At 43.7% G+C, this 15,866-nt stretch overlaps 1 protein-coding gene across 1 annotated transcript in view; it reads right to left on the bottom strand.

Moving 5' to 3' along the window:
- slc71a2a (solute carrier family 71 member 2a) overlaps positions 1-15,866 on the bottom strand; it is a 143,839-nt gene that overhangs the window by 37,006 nt on the left and 90,967 nt on the right. The window contains exon 5 of the mRNA XM_085984859.1: positions 13,060-13,174. Coding sequence (XP_085840985.1) covers positions 13,060-13,174 — 115 coding nt within the window. The remainder of the gene's footprint in view (positions 1-13,059; positions 13,175-15,866) is intronic.

Raw genomic sequence — 15,866 nt, 5'->3', positions numbered from 1 at the left:
CATCATTTTAAGGGCTCATAACTTACTTTGTAGCAAAACTGACAGCAATTAGGGAGCGACCATAGAATCCTATTATATAATGATTTTCATTTGTTGAGATAAAACAGGTTTGTCTGTATAAGAATTAAAGGGGGAAAAATTCGGTTGCTTTGCGCCTCCCGTGGGCGCAAAGCAACTAGTGCCCGGGCGTGGCACCGCCAACACCTCCCGTGAAATCCAGCGGGAAGTTAGCGGCCCACGGCACTGACGATGACATCACCGCGCGCAGCGCCCTGGCCGCGATCTTCGGTATCGCTCAGACTTCCCACCAGACACAATGTCCAACGGGGTCAGGGGGGCCTACCTGCGGCCAGGGCGGCGCTAATTAAAGGGGAGGTGCTGGACGGCCATTTTTGCTGCTGGCCGCCAGCCAGCATCTACCCCCGTTACCGTCCCCCGCCTGCTCAGCAGCACCCCCCAACCCCAGCGGAGTGCCAGTTGCGCTCCGTGAACCCAGCACTCCTCGAGTGCCGGGCTCTTTTGCCGGCACTCCGATCCCTGGTGGCCCAGCTGGGCCCCGGGTCACGCTGCGCAAGGCCCCTCCCCTTTAAGGGGAGGAAGGCCTGCAGTACCATGGCACATAGCACCACGATATTCCCTCTCAGCGCCCCAAGAGGGAGGCGTAGCGCCCCAAAGGGGGTGCGTCTCAAATTTCCCCCCCAAATTGTTTAAAATGGAAAAGAAAGTGTAAAATCAGCTTGACAACAGAGGAACTAAAAAGGATATTAGTTACCATACTTAACTGGGGCACATGTCAGACAGATCAATACCATTTAAAAATCTATATACTATTTACTGCTGCTAAGTTTATGCTGGTGACTCCACATTATCACTGAAACCTTCAGGTGATGATCACTGACAGCATCTCATATTGTCGTGGTGCATATAGGTACCAACGATATAGGTAAAAAACGGGATGAGGTCCTAAAAGCAGAATATAGGGAGTTAGGAGGTAAATTAAAAAATAGGACCTCAAAAGGTAGTAATCTCAGGATTGCTACCAGTGCCACGTGCTAGTCAAGAGTAGAAATAGAAGAATATTTCAGATGAATACGTGGCTAGAGGAATGGTGAAAGGGGGAGGGATTCAAATTACTGGGACATTGGAACCGGTTCTGGGAGAGGTGGGACCAGTTCCAACCAGACGGTTTGCACCTGGGCAAGGCCGGGACCGATGTCGGAGGAGTGTTTGCTAGTGCTCTGGGGGAGGGTTTAAACTAAAATGGCAGGGGGTTGGGAACCTGAGCAGGGAGACAGAGGAAAGGGAAACAAGGATAAAAGCAAAAGATAGGAAGGAGAAAAACAAAAAAGTGGCAGTCAGAGAAATCAACGGTTTAAATCAAACATGGCCACAGTAAATAATAATTCTAATACGTCTAAGAGCGTTAAAAAAACAAGCCTGAAGGCTTTGTGTCTTAATGCGAGGAGCATTCGTAATAAGGTGGATGAATTAGCTGCGCAAATAGAGGTAAACAAATATGATTTGATTAAGATTACGGAAACATGGCTCCAGGGTGGCCAAGGCGGGGAACTCAACATCCAGGGGTATTCAATATTCAGGAAAGATAGGCAAAAAGGAAAACAATACTGTGGAGGAGGAATTCCTGGAGTGTTTACGGGATGGTTTCCTGGACCAATATGTCGAGGAACCAACCAGAGATCCGACCATCTTAGACTTGGTATTATGTAACGAGAAAGGATTAATTAGCAATCTTCTTGTATGAGGCCCCTTGGGTCGGAGTGATCATAATATGATAGAATTCTCCATCTTAATGAAGAATTCTGAGACTAGGGTCCTGAATTTAAATAAAGGAAACTATGATGGTCTGAGGCGCGAGTTGGGTAGGATTGATTGGGGAATGTCACTCAAAGGGTTGACGGTGGATAGGCAATGGCAAACATTCAAAGACCGCATGGATGAACTACAGAATTTGTTCATCCCAGTTTGGCATAAAAATAAAAGGTGACTCAACCGTGGCTAACAAGGGAAATTAGGGATAGCATAAGATCCAAGGAGAGGACAAATAAATTGGCCAGAAAAAGCAGTAAACCTGAGGATTGGGAGCAGTTTAGGATTCAACAAAGGAGGACAAAGGGATTAATTAAGAAGGGGAAAATAGAATACGAGAGTAAGCTTGCAGGGAACATAAAAACTGACTGTAAAAGCTTTTATAGATATGTGAAGAGAAAAAGATTGGTGAAGTCAAGCGTAGGTCCCTTGCAGTCAGAATCAGGGGAATTTATAATGGGGAACAAAGAAATGGCAGACCAATTAAATACATATTTTGGTTCTGTCTTCACAAAGGAGGACACATATAACCTCCCAGAGATGTAGGGGAACATAGGGTCTGATGAAAGGGATGAACTGAAAGAAATCAGTATTTGTAGGGAAATGGTGTTAGGGAAATTGATGGGATTGAAGGCCGATAAATCCCCAGGGCCTGATAATTTACATCCTAGGCTACTTAAGGAAGCGGCCCTAGAAATAGTAGATGCATTGCTGATCATCTTCCAACATTTGATGGAATCTGGAACAGTACCCATGGATTGGAGGGTAGCTAATGTTACCCCACTATTCAAAAAAGGTGGTAGAGAGAAAACGGGGAATTACAGACCGGTAAGCCTGACATTGGTAGTGGGGAAAATGCTAGAGTCCATTATAAAAGATGTAATAGCAGAGCACTTGGAAAACAGTGACAGGATCGGACAAAGTCAACATGGATTTACAAAAAGGTAAATTGTGCTTGACTAATCTACTGGAATTTTTTGAGGATGTAACTGGTAAAATAGATAAGGGAGAACCAGTGCATGTGGTGCATCTGGACTTTCAGAAGGCTTTTGATAAGGTCCCGCATAAGAGATTAGCGTGTAAAGTTAAGGCACATGGGATTGGGGGCAAGGTATTGACTTGGATAGAGAACTGGTTGGCAGACAGAAAGCAAAGAGTTGGAATAAACGGGTCATTTTCCGAGTGGCAGGCAGTGACTAGTGGAGCACCGCAGGGATCGGTCCTTGGACCCCAGCTATTCGCAATATATATATTAATGATCTAGACAAGTTTGCAGACAACACAAATCTGGGTGGGCGTGTGTGCTGTGAGGAGGATGCCGAGAAACTCCAGGATGATTTGGACAGGTTGGGTGATTGGGCAGAAACATGGCAGATGCAATACAACGTGGATAAATGTGAGGTTATCCACTTTGGTGGCAAAAACAGGCAGATTATTATCTGAATGGCAATAGATTGGGAGAAGGGGAAGTGCAACGAGACCTGGGTGTCCTTGTGCACCAGTCGCTGAAGGTAAGCATGCGGGTGCAGCAGGCGGTTAAGGCGGCAAATGGTATGTTGGCCTTCGTAGCGAGAGGGTTTGAGTACAGGAACAAGGGTGTCTTGCTGCAGTTGTACAGGGCCTTGGTGAGACTACATCTTGAGTATTGTATGCAGTTTTAGTCGCCTTATCGGAGGAAGGATGTTCTTGCCATGGAAGGAGTTCAGCGAAGATTCACCAGGCTGATACCTGGGATGGCAGGAATGACGTATGAGGAGAGACTGGGTCGATTGGGCTTATACTCGCTGGAGTTTAGAAGAATGAGAGGGGATCTCATTGAAACTTATAAAATTCTGACAGGACTGGACAGACTAGATGCAGGAAGGATGTTCCCGATGGTCGGGGAGTGCAGAACCAGAGGTCACAGTCTAAGGATAAGGGGTAAGCCATTTAGGATAGAAATGAGGAGGAATTTCTTCACCCAGAGTGGTGAACCTGTGAAATTCTCTACCACAGAAGGCAGTTGAGGCCAATTCATTAAATATATTCAAGAAGGAGTTGGATATATTGCTTAAGGCTAAAGGGATCAAGGGGTATGGGGAGAAAGCAGGGACCGGGTACTGAATTTGGATGATCAGCCATGATCGCATTGAATGGCGGAGCAGGCTCGAGGGGCCGAATGGCCTACTCCTGCTCCTATCTTCTATGTTTCTATATTGGGACTGCACAAACACTCCAATCACTTTTTTCTGACTGATGACTACACTTGCACCATTTAGTATGTAGTTTGCAGCAAAATCAACAGCAACAGAAGGCAAACCACCTTCTGGCAATTATTTCACACTGAAAATATAAAGCACAATGTTATCCTTTTGTAACATATTAGCTCCCTTTTATAATCAAAAAAAGAATCAAAGCCAGTAAACATTAAATATAGACCATTTTGAATACCATTTTCATCCCTCTATTTTGGCATGTGCAATTATCCTTGGACCTCTTTACAGTGCAGTCAGAAGTTGCAAGTTTAAACTTGTACATATTAAAACTATTGATAAAGTCCTACATAGTAGTACAGATTAAGATTTGTTTCATCTGGAACTGTATGCAAGTAGAACTGAACAAAGTACAAGGCAGATCCATGAATCATAGAATTTAACAGCACAGAAGGAGCCCATTCAACCCAACATGTCTCTGCCAGCCCAAAAAGAGCGATCCAGCCTAATCCCACTTTCCAGCTCGTGGTCCATAGCCTTGTAGGTTACGGCACTTCAAGTGTATATCCAAGTACTTTTTAAATGTGATGAGGGTTTCTGCCTCTACCACCCTTTTAGGTAGTGATTTCCAGACACCCCCTGGGTGAAGAAATTTCCCCTCAAATCTCCTCTAAACCTCCTACCAATTACTTTAAATCTATGCCCCCTAGTTATTGACCTCTCTGCTAGGGGAATTGGGTCCTTCCAACCACTCTCTCTCAGCACCTCATAATTTTATACACCTCAATGAAGTCTCCCCTCAGCCTCCTCTATTCCAAAGAAAACAACCCCAGCCTATCAAATCTATCCTCATACCTAAAATTCTCCAGTCCTGGCAACATCCTCGTAAATCTCCTCTGTATCCTCTTGTGCAATCACATCTTTCCTGTAATGTGGTGACCAGAACTATATGCAATAGTTTAAGCTGTGGGCCAACTAGTGTTTTGACAGCTCAAGCATAACCTCCCTGCTGAATGGGCTGAAGACACCAGTTGGTCTTTTCTTTTCCCTCTTTCATATGTCTTGCATTTTATAATCAGGAAGAAGCTGAAATATTCCTTGACCAGGTAGATTAATCTAGAGCCTTGAAATAGCAAACAAGCGAGGTACGATGTTGAGCAAAGGAATTAAGTTGAGGGTAAAGGCAAGGAAGGAAATCAAATTAATACAAGTGAAACATACAAGCATAGGATAGAATAGATCCAGAACAGTCCTCACTGGAGTTGAAGCAGCCCCTATAACTAAACTGCTCTTCAAGAGAATCTTCTTCCCTCATCTATCCAGGAAGGCAGGTGGACAACATGCTTCCAAGTCCTTTAGGAATGGTACTCTAAGCACCCATTAGAAAGAATGCAAGTATGTCGGGTTGATTTTACTCTTCACTTTTTCCCCTCCCTCCCTATGAAGAGCAGCATCCAATCACTTGGCATACACGCTGCTCCTAGTGGAGGTCAGAATTCACCATATGGAGTAAACCTGTAGCCTACCATTCCACATTGCTTGTAGCCCAGCAAACATTCTGGCACACCAGGCGTCAGTCTACATTTATTGAGGAGATGTTCTTTTTATTCTATGGGTAAATGGCTTCAGTAGAATTTCAACCCTATGTTTCCATCAAACACCACATCCTGCTGCAGACCATTAAATATCATTTCACATACATGAATCATCAGCTTTGATAATCAAATGTGAACCATCAATCTTGTAGGCAAGGACATTACTAATTGTATCACTTAATATGAACTGAGCATGCCAGATCTTAGACAAGTGATGAAAATAAACCATGTCTATCATGTACTTTTAGAAGGATGTGCATTGTTTAAACCCCAATGGCAATGGAACAGGAAGGTGAAGCCAAATAGTAACATATAGTCGTATCCATTTAAAAACAAAACTGAAGAGTGATAACACCATTGGTTTGGCAGAAGTCCACAGCGCATCGTATAACGACAAACAGGGCCGAGATATCACATGTGGTTAAAGAAATGCAGTTAAGCTGCGAGAGACCAGAAATTATAGCTGCAGGTTTTTATTTTTAACCTCAGTGCAGACTCAAATTGCTTAAAAACTGTTAATTGGAGGATCAGGAAACCTGCTGCTCCTCTTGCCTCACCTTCCAGTTTTTGAAACAATACCAACTATCCAATTTCTTTCCATACACTACCAAGTTACCAGTGTAGCATTTCATATTACAAACACTGCACAAAGCAGCATTCATCCTTTCATTTACATTAGAATGTTAAACTGTAAAGTTCTAGCACCATACAGTTTTGCATCAGTAACAATTGCATCATTCAAAAGGTTGTTGTACCTGCTATATACAGTTAAAAGAGCTCACAGCATCTGGGTGCAGAAAAAGGAGCAAAATGTAAAACAAAAGCTTAGGGAAGGTGTGTTTTAAGATCCAAAATTAAAAATAGCTGCTAATGGCAGATTCTGACACCTTGCCAAATCAGCTTCTGTGAAAGAGAATTGCTTCAAAATACTCAACAGCATAAAGAGTGTATTGTACATTGGCTTGGAAAAATCCAGCTTACAGAAATACACTCAGGGTTCATCGCTAAGCAAGCATACCCAGACATGTTTATGGATCCAATCTGTTTGACAGCCAAATGAAGTCACAATACAAGCATGAGATGAAACCGATACAGGAGTGGGTGAGTGTGGAGCGACTCCGAGCATTTTATATACTTGTTAGTGCTCATACAACAAAGAACACCATTAAACCAACATCCTGCCACCCCACTCCATAAATAAATCTGAACTGAATCTGCACATTAACTGCAAAGGATAAGTCCAGTACCTGCACTGAAACCTACAGAGTTTCTAAGATGCAATATCAAATGTGTGTATATATAGAAATATTGCAACTAAAAAAAATGCTATTCCAGAGTGTGAGAGTGTGTGTACTGTGATTATAACCAGAATAAAGATTATGGTGGCAATTTTAGGTGCTAAAGTGCCACTGAGATGGCCAAAATAGAGTCTTCAGCTGCAACGCCAGAATAGCCCATCTTTAGCGCAAGGCACCAACTTGGTCAAGGGGTTGTTGCCAGTGCTAGGAATGGCAGCCCGGAAGATCATTAAGCATCTGACTGACAATTAAATTGTCTGCTAGCGCTCATTAAAGAAGCTGCACAGCATTTTGGTGGCAAGCGCTTCAATTAACGAGCTGTCCCAACAGTGACCAGCTGAACAGGAGTAAACAATTCATTGCTGAGGATTTCAAGCGCTTAAACTATGCTCAGCTTTCACTGTTCACTTGCTGCTGGAGGTTTGAAGAGGACTTTTGAGACACATCGGGAGGCTTTCTGGGACACTGTCAAGATTTCACCAATGCTGTATCAACATTTATTCTGGAAATTCTGAGGACTTCACCAAAGAGAGAGAGTGCGTGCATCTCTATCTTATTGGACACCTTATAGGAGTCACCAGGAGTGTGTGCTTGGTCATGGACATCTTGCGAGGGGTCCCATTTAGTCTGGAGGAGGAATGGGAGGAGGACACGAAGCCACGGAGAGCAGCACCAACTGCTGTGGGAGAGTGGGGCAAGGGAGTGAGGTGGGCTCCCCCACCCCACCCCGCCCCCAAGATCGCAGGTACAGGACATCCATCCTCCACCAGGACCTCCCGTGCCACATCCGAGAACCTGTGTGCCCTCTCCCTCGGTCCCGGAGCCATCCTGAAACGTTCTGTTGTGCATCAGCCAGTGCACTCACTCCACACCTTCAGTTGAAGTGGGTGCGTGGAGGCTACATATACCGCTCCTCGAAACTTGCTTCTAATCAGCACTCGAGTGCTAAACCTGAGGTATCTGTTTTAGTGCCTCCAGGCAAGTTTAAATCATAGTAATGATTAATTAGCCCCAAAATGCAGACTAAAACCAGACATGTCTTATCAGCACAGCACCCACTTAGCACCTGTTTTCACTCTTGCACCAAAAAAAACCCTATTTTTCCCCCCCAAATTGAAGCAGTTACAAGGACGACTGAGTGATACAGTGGGACCCTCTCTGGGACCGGAAACTAAACCCAGCCCAAACTGAAAGGATGCAAGTCTCCTCTGTGTAAAGGTGAAATGAGTTTGAAGTGCTCAAAGGGAGCTCAAGACTGGCAAGGTACTGCACTCCCCTGCAGGCATCCCTCAATATTTATGGGCAGAAAAACATACACTGCGTAAACGGACCTCGGGTGGAACTGTGATGGGCTACTACAATTGACTCAGAGCACTGCCACTGAGCCAAGGCTGGCGCTAAGTAAACCGGAGGCATGGCAAGTACCATCCCAAGGTGCAGGAATAGTATCATTTTCTGAAATCTGGGGCTAAACTGGTTAACTTCTATTACCAACTGACAGTGAATGCAGAATTTCTGTTATTACCCCGTGATCTCTCTTCTTTTGAATCATAAGACTCGGAGAAAAATTCGGTTGCTTTGAGCCTCCCATTAACGCCCTAAGAGGGCGCTCATGGGGCTCAAAGCAACTAATGCCCGGGTGCAGCGATGTTTGCGCCGTTCACGAAATTGACCAGACATTTTGCGGCGGCGCTAAACACCACCACGATCTCCTGCGCCCGCAGATTGTGAAGTCAGTTGAGCGTGCAATGCCCCGGTCCAGATATTGAGTGGCGCTCCCTGCCTTTCCGCCTGCTGCTAGCAACGACAGGTTGAGGGGAACGTTTTGCAGTTGGGAAGCGACTGGAGGAGCGCTATTTAAAGGCAACCGCTTCCTGCCTTTTTTTTGTCGGCGACATTTTTGCACCACGCATTCTGAGAGAGAAAAAGAGAGGGAGAGAGAGAGAGATTGATTTGACCTTGCATCGATTTAAGAGACACTATGGGGGCTGCACTCGGCGCTCTTTCCCTGGGCGCCTCCATTGTTCTTTCCAACAAATTTGATGTACAGGTCTCTCCAGGCTGAGATTCGAGGCTGCAATCGGCAGGGTGTGGATGGAGAACAAGATCGACCCTCCTCTTTAAGAACTGGCCAGCACCAGTGTTCCATTGCTAACTGACATCACATAAGTTTCGTCAGCACTCTGAGGTAGCGCCTCGCTCCTTGGCGTTAGCGCCAAGAGAGGTGTGTAGCGCCTGCTTCAGCACTCCAATCACCTCTAGGGGCGATAGAAGCCAAGTTTGCAGTCAGAGGCGATAATTAGCGCCAGGCACTAAACTTTGCGCCCCAAACGGGGCGATACCGAATTTCTCCCCCTCTATTTTAAGTATTTCTTAATGGAAATTTGTAGTGGTCAGCTTGGTAGTCACTTTATTGCTTGCTGGGATTAGCTTGTCTCTATGAATGTGAAATACAATTTCCTGCTTATGTAGGTCACTGCAAAGGCAGGTGAGTCACCCGTGTCACCTAGGTGTTAAAAGCAGTTAATATTAATCACTGGAATCATTAATTGATTACATCTGTCCATGGTCTTTATTTCGCACTTGAGTTGCTTTATTTCACAGGTGTAAGGATTATACCAAGAAAGCCCATCCGCAGTTTCCAAGCAACTTTGAAACCTATTTGTGATTGACAGCTTTATTTAGAACCATGGCAGTTTACAGTACAGAAGGAAGTCATTTGGGCCATCGTGTTATGCTGTCTGTTTGCTAAAGCAATCCAAAACTAATTTAACTGCCCAATATCTTCCTCTGCTTCAAGTATTTATCTAATTTTCTTTTAAATGCGGCAATGGTTTCTGTCTCAACCACTCCCTGTTCCATGTTCGAACAACTATCTTAAGCAAAGAAATTTCTTCTAGTCTCTTTCCTACTCTGAATATTTTAAATGAATGACCCCTTGTTACTGACTCCTCAACCAGAGGAAATAGTATTTTTCTCTTCATGCTATCTAAACTCTTCATAATTTAAAAAAAAACCTCTAATAAATTGCTCCAGAGTAGAAATAGTCTCAGTATCTCAAATCTCTCATTATAATATCTTCTCATCCCTCGTGTCATGTTCTCTATAGCTTTAAAGTCCTTTTTATAATGGGTCGTCCAAAACTGCACACGTTTTCTACAAATTTATCATTACTTCTTTGCTCCTGTACTTTTAAGCCTCAATTTATAAACCCAAAATGCTGTTGTCCTATTTTATGGTTTTATATGCCTACACTCACTTTCATTTAATTGTAAAAGATAAATATTTTGATCTTCCTTTGTCTGAGTCAGGCTTCTAATAATTGTTTCTAGTAAAATAACAACTTTATTTCCCTTTCACTGTACTGTCATGAGGCAGAGGACTCGGTTTGTCTTTCCCACATAAGAGCGTTTTATTAAGTAGGTAGTTTAAAGTACAGCAGATAACTGATAAAGACTTGATGACTATTGCTTTGACAGGGACCAAGTATGTAAAAAACTGATTTATCCATCTGTTATGTTTACTCTTGCTTCTGTTTCATTTTACTTCTCAATAAGCCTAGAAAAGGACTTAGTCAGTTATACAGCACAGAAAGAGACCCTTCGGCCCATTGTGTCCGCGCCGACCATCAAGCCCTATCTATTCTAATCCCATTTTCCAGCACTTGGTCCGTAGCCTTGTATGTTATGGCGTTTCAAGTGTTCATCTAAATGCTTCTTGAATGTTGAGGGTTCCTGCCTCTACCACACTTTCAGGCAGTGAGTTCCAGATTCCAACCACCCTCTGCATTTATATAGCACCTTTCACAACTTCAGGACATCCCAGTACCAGTGTATATAGCAACAGTAAATTGGGTTACTGTTCACCCAGGGCTCCCAGACTACCTTGTGCAGGTCGCATTTTAAAATCACATTTTTGCCTGTGAAAATTGGCTTTTGCACTGAGCACAAGAACGTATCTGTAGAATTACAATCCCTTTCCCACAAAGCCCTTGCAGAGTGCAATATTCCAAAGAATGGAGTGGTTTTAACAAGTAGTGACTGTCATTCATATTTGGTTAGTAGCAATGATTGGGCATGTATGGATTTTTTTTTAATTTTTTTTTTTTTTTAAATAACTATTTACTTCTCGATGCCAAAAACCATACCTTTCAAGCTGCCAGAACATAAATGGGGGGGGGGGGGGGGGGGGGGGAGGGAAACTCATTTCTGGTAAGATCTGTTATGTGTTACTATGAAGAGGCAACAGAGAATGGGCACTTCTAATTAGGGCGTCAATAATTCAGTACTCTTTCTAGGATCTTCAAGTATGTTAAACTTTAATTCCCAAAGCTCTTGTTCTCTTTGCCACCATTTAAAAACCATGAGGAATTACAAAGATAAAAAAGGTGGGGGGGGAAATCAAGAAAACTTACAAAAGAAAGAAAAAACAGCAGCTTATACTACAATCATATAAATTTTACAGACACTTTATAATATCTGCAAACATTTAGATGGAAATATTTTAGTTAAAGTTCAAATAAGAGGTGGCAGTGGAATCCCAAATCAATATTTTTATCTACCTGCTTTAACAAAAAATGTATAGAGAAATATTTAGTGTACCAAGTGATATGGTACTTAGTTGTACTAAGTAGCTGGTTTAAAGAAAAACTGTAGGTTTGATAGGTAAAGGAAGCAGCATTTATAAAGAGCCTTTCATGACCTCAGGACATTCCAGAGCACTTTACAGCCAATGAAATACTTTTGAAATATAGTCACTGTTGTACTGTAGGAAACGCGGCAGCCAGTTTGCACACAGTAAGGTCCCACAAACAGCAAAGTGATAATAACCAGATAATCTGTTTTAGTGTTGTTGGTTGAGGAATAAATATTGGACAGGACACTGGGGAGACCTCCCCTGCTCTTCTTTAAAATAGTGCCATGGGATCTTTTACATCCACCTGAGGTGTTCAACATATTATCCAAAAGACGGCACCTCAGACAGTGTAGCACTCCCTCAGTACTGCACTGAAGCATCAGCCTAGATTATGACCCATGATCCTCTGACTCCGATGCGAGAGTGCTACCCACTGATCCACTAGTTTGGCCTCAATAGGAGGCCAGTTTTAGAATCCCAATGTTAGAGCCTGCTGTCAGTCTTCCAGGGGATAAAATTGTAAGCCCAGCTGGGCCTGTTGTCAGGAAGGAAGATGGAAATCTAGCCCTGCAATATTGGGCCAAAAATTGCGATCGGCAGCTTATCTCTGGAGTACACCTCCGACCTGCAAAAAGAATACGCACCAACCTGATGGCGGCCCTCCTGCGTAAACTTGCGTTCTGACGCTGCGAGTAGGAAGGCAGCGTAATGGTCCACGGATCCCAGGGACGCAGCCTGTGTGGAAGCGTATCTGGGATCACAGGGGCCTGGTCCTCCAATCAGAAAACAGATTGTCTTTCAGTCATTTAAATTACTACATTACTTTAATACTACAGCCTTTAAAATACATTACAGGATTAGCTTTTATCGTGGGAATCTATTTCATTACTCATAATTCCAAATTCTAAACAAATACTGTGCAGAAAGTTATGAAATGTAAATGTTACTTAAAAAAAAACCTGCAGCTTTAATATACACTAAGATTGCTTTTCATTAAAGCTTTTAATGTTCCTGGATGTCATTTAATATATAAAAAAATAAAAATTTTCATTTCAGGTATCCCCTTACGCTGTGGAAACAGGCTCTGCATTGTAAAATTTACATACGTAATTGCTGGGCAGTTGGTGGGCAAATAGCCCAACTTTGCACCAGCAATTAGGTTTTCGGTGGCAGAGCAGATGGGCTGTCAGCACGTACACTGACAGACCGCAAGTTCGTCATTTCTCACACACGCAAGCGCATGCGGAAATCACGAACTTGCGGTAGATTTCAAAGGCGGTATACCCACTGCAAATTCCGAGCCATAATAGTGCATCACCTAGGCAGTCAACCAAGGACAGTCATCGACTCAGTCTGTTAAAACAGATGTCCCTGATCAAGATCAGGGTTAGGATTCTATCAGAGGGGGTGATGCAAAAGGAGGATATCAACTTATTAAAAGAAATGATCAACTTCGAGGCAATTCAAAAAAGTGAAAACTAAGTTTGCATATGTACAAAAAAGCTATCTTACCAGTCCATATGCTGTACTTCTCTCATGGTCTTGAGTAATGTCAGCTACATATGCAAATATCACTGAGAAAGTGACTGCAAAAACTCCTGACACTGAAATAACAGCAAAATACCACCTACAAAAGCAAGCAGAAACAAAGAGTAAGAAAAAGAGCATAACTAATTGCACCTCAGATACAAATTAAAATGAGCATTTTTGCTTTGTTTCAAATCTTAATATTTCTCTTTACAGGCAAGTCTTTTGACTTCAGGGTTAAAAACAAAATTTATCCCTTGAAAAATAATTTGAAAATTAGGGTTGAACCCAGAGACACAGATATTGACAGACTACAGTGCTTTTGTGATACACCCAGCCAGATTCCCCATTTTGTGTAGGAATCACTTCATCATCTTTCGACAGGTAGCATTAGTACATAGTTCTCACACTGAACAACTTCTCCTTTGACTCCACTCACTTCCTCCAAATTAGTCAGAAAGGTTTCAGCAACCTGAAATGTTGGGCTAGATTTTCGTGGAGCTGTCAGGCGGGGTTTCAGGCGTGTGGGGGGGGGGGGGGGGGGGGGGACATCCCGAATTTGGGGTTCCCGACACCATCCCGCCCAAAACTCCGCCCCACGTAAGTTTCAGGGGCAGCGGGTACCCGCCCCGCACTGGAACCCACCGACACCAGGCAGGAAGGGATTAGTGCCAATTAACTGCCTATTAACAGGAACAGGCAGTTTTTAGCCTAATCCCTATTTTGAGGGGTTTCGTGTGGGTTTCCCGACGGCTCCAAACCACGCCAGGTTAGAGCAGGCGGGCCCATCGGGTTGAAGGAGTTGGAGGGGTCGCGATGTCGGCGCTCAGGTGAGTGATGGGTGCATGAGTGTAAAGGTAAGTGTGTTTGGTGTGTCTAAAATGTGTAAAGAACTTTTACTTACCTGTACTTACCTTAACAGCGTTTCTTCCTGTAGCCTTCGGGAGCGCATCACTCAGCTGGTACTTAAAAGCTGAATGGCTGCGATTTGTGAAAGGTGACAGCCATCAGCTTTGAGTGCCAGTAAGAGTTCTAACTGAGTCTGTGCAGAATGACTCACATCAGAACTCAGACTGTCAGTGTTTGACAGCTTCAAACAGCTGTCAAACACTGATATTTCATCAGTCAAGAACTCTTGATAGATGAAATTGCAGTCTGTGACGTCACCTGTTGCCGGGTGGCCCTTAATTGGCCTGCTGAGCCCGCTGGGCAGGCACAAGGTCAATCAAGGGAAAATCACGCAGATTGGCCGGACGTCGAAGTAGGCAGGTCAAAAACCCAAAAAGGGGAAGTCCCGCCTTCTTCCCCGACAGGTTCGGGAAAATCTACCCCGTTAACTCTTTCTCTCTCCACAGATGCTGCCTGACCTGCTGAGTATTTCCTACATTTTCTGTTTCTATTTCAGATTTCCAGCATCCGCAGTATTTTGCTTTTGTATAGGACTCCTTCAGCCAACTGTGTCTTGTACTGAACAGTCTAGTGGGAACAAGGCACTGAGGTTGCAACTAAGGATGCACATGAGCTCCTTTTAGCATATATTTTGTGAAGGCAGATCACTTTGATTATTTACTAAGTATTTTAATCATTCCTTCCAAAATTGTTTTGCTGATTAAACCTGATGTTTTCAAATGACAAAGATTTGGTTTTACTTCTGACCTGGAATTTTTTGAGGATGTAACTGGTGGAATAGATAAGGGAGAACCAGTGGATGTGGTGTATTTGGACTTTCAGAAGGCTTTCGATAAGGTCCCGCATTAAGAGATTAGCGTGCAAAGTTAAAGCACATGGAATTGGGGGTAAGGTACTGTCTTGGATAGAGAACTGGTTGGCAGACAGGAAGCAAAGAGTTGGAATAAACGGGTCCCTTTCCGAGTGGCAGGCAGTGACTAGTGGGGTACCGCAGAGATCGGTGCTAGGACCCCAGCTATTCACAATATATAAATGATCTAGATGAGGGAACTAGATGTAATATCTCCAAGTTTACAGATGACACAAAGCTGGGTGGGCATGTGTGCTGTGAGGAGGATGCAGAGAAACTCCAGTATGATTTGGACAGGTTAGGTGATTATACTGCATTTGCCATGCACTGCTCAATGTGGATAAATGCAAGGTTATCCACTTCGGTGGCAAAAACAGATTATCTGAACGGCAATAGATTGGGAGAAGGGGAATTGCAACGAGACCTGGGTGTCCTTGTGCACCAGTTGTTGAACGTAAGCATGCAGGTGCAGCAGGCAGTTAAAAAGGTAAATGGTATGTTGGCCTTCATAGCGACAGGATTCGAGTTAAGGAGCAAGGATGTCTTGCTGCAGTTGTACAGGGCCTTGGTGAGACCACACCTTGAGTATTGTGTGCAGTTTTGGTCACCTTATCTGAGGAAGGATGCTCTTGCCATGGAGGGAGTGCAGCGAAGATTCACCAGACTGATACCTGGGATGGCAGGAATGACGTATGAAGAGAGATTGCGTTGATTAGGCTTATATTCGCCGGAGTTTAGAAGAATGAGAGGGGCTCTCATTGAAACTTATAAAATTCTAACAGGACTAGACAGACTAGGTGCAGGAAGGATGGTGGGGGAGTTCAGAACCAGGGGTCACAGTCTAAGGATAAGGGGTAAGCCATTTAGGACTGAGAGGAGGAGGAATTTCTTCACCCAGAGAGTGGTGAACCTGTGGAATTCTCTACCACAGAAGGCAGTTGAGGCCAATTAATTAAATAAGGCTAAAGGGATCAAGGGATATGGGGAGAAGGCAGGGACAGGGTACTGAATTTGGATGATCAGCCATGGTCTC

This window comes from Somniosus microcephalus, chromosome 1, assembly GCF_052327205.1.
Source record: "Somniosus microcephalus isolate GS21.2 chromosome 1, FLI_Smic_1.0, whole genome shotgun sequence".
In the NCBI taxonomy this organism is placed as follows: Eukaryota; Metazoa; Chordata; class Chondrichthyes; order Squaliformes; family Somniosidae; genus Somniosus; species Somniosus microcephalus.
The sequence above is the reverse complement of the archived record's forward strand: the minus strand, read 5'-3'. Positions and strand labels throughout refer to the sequence as shown.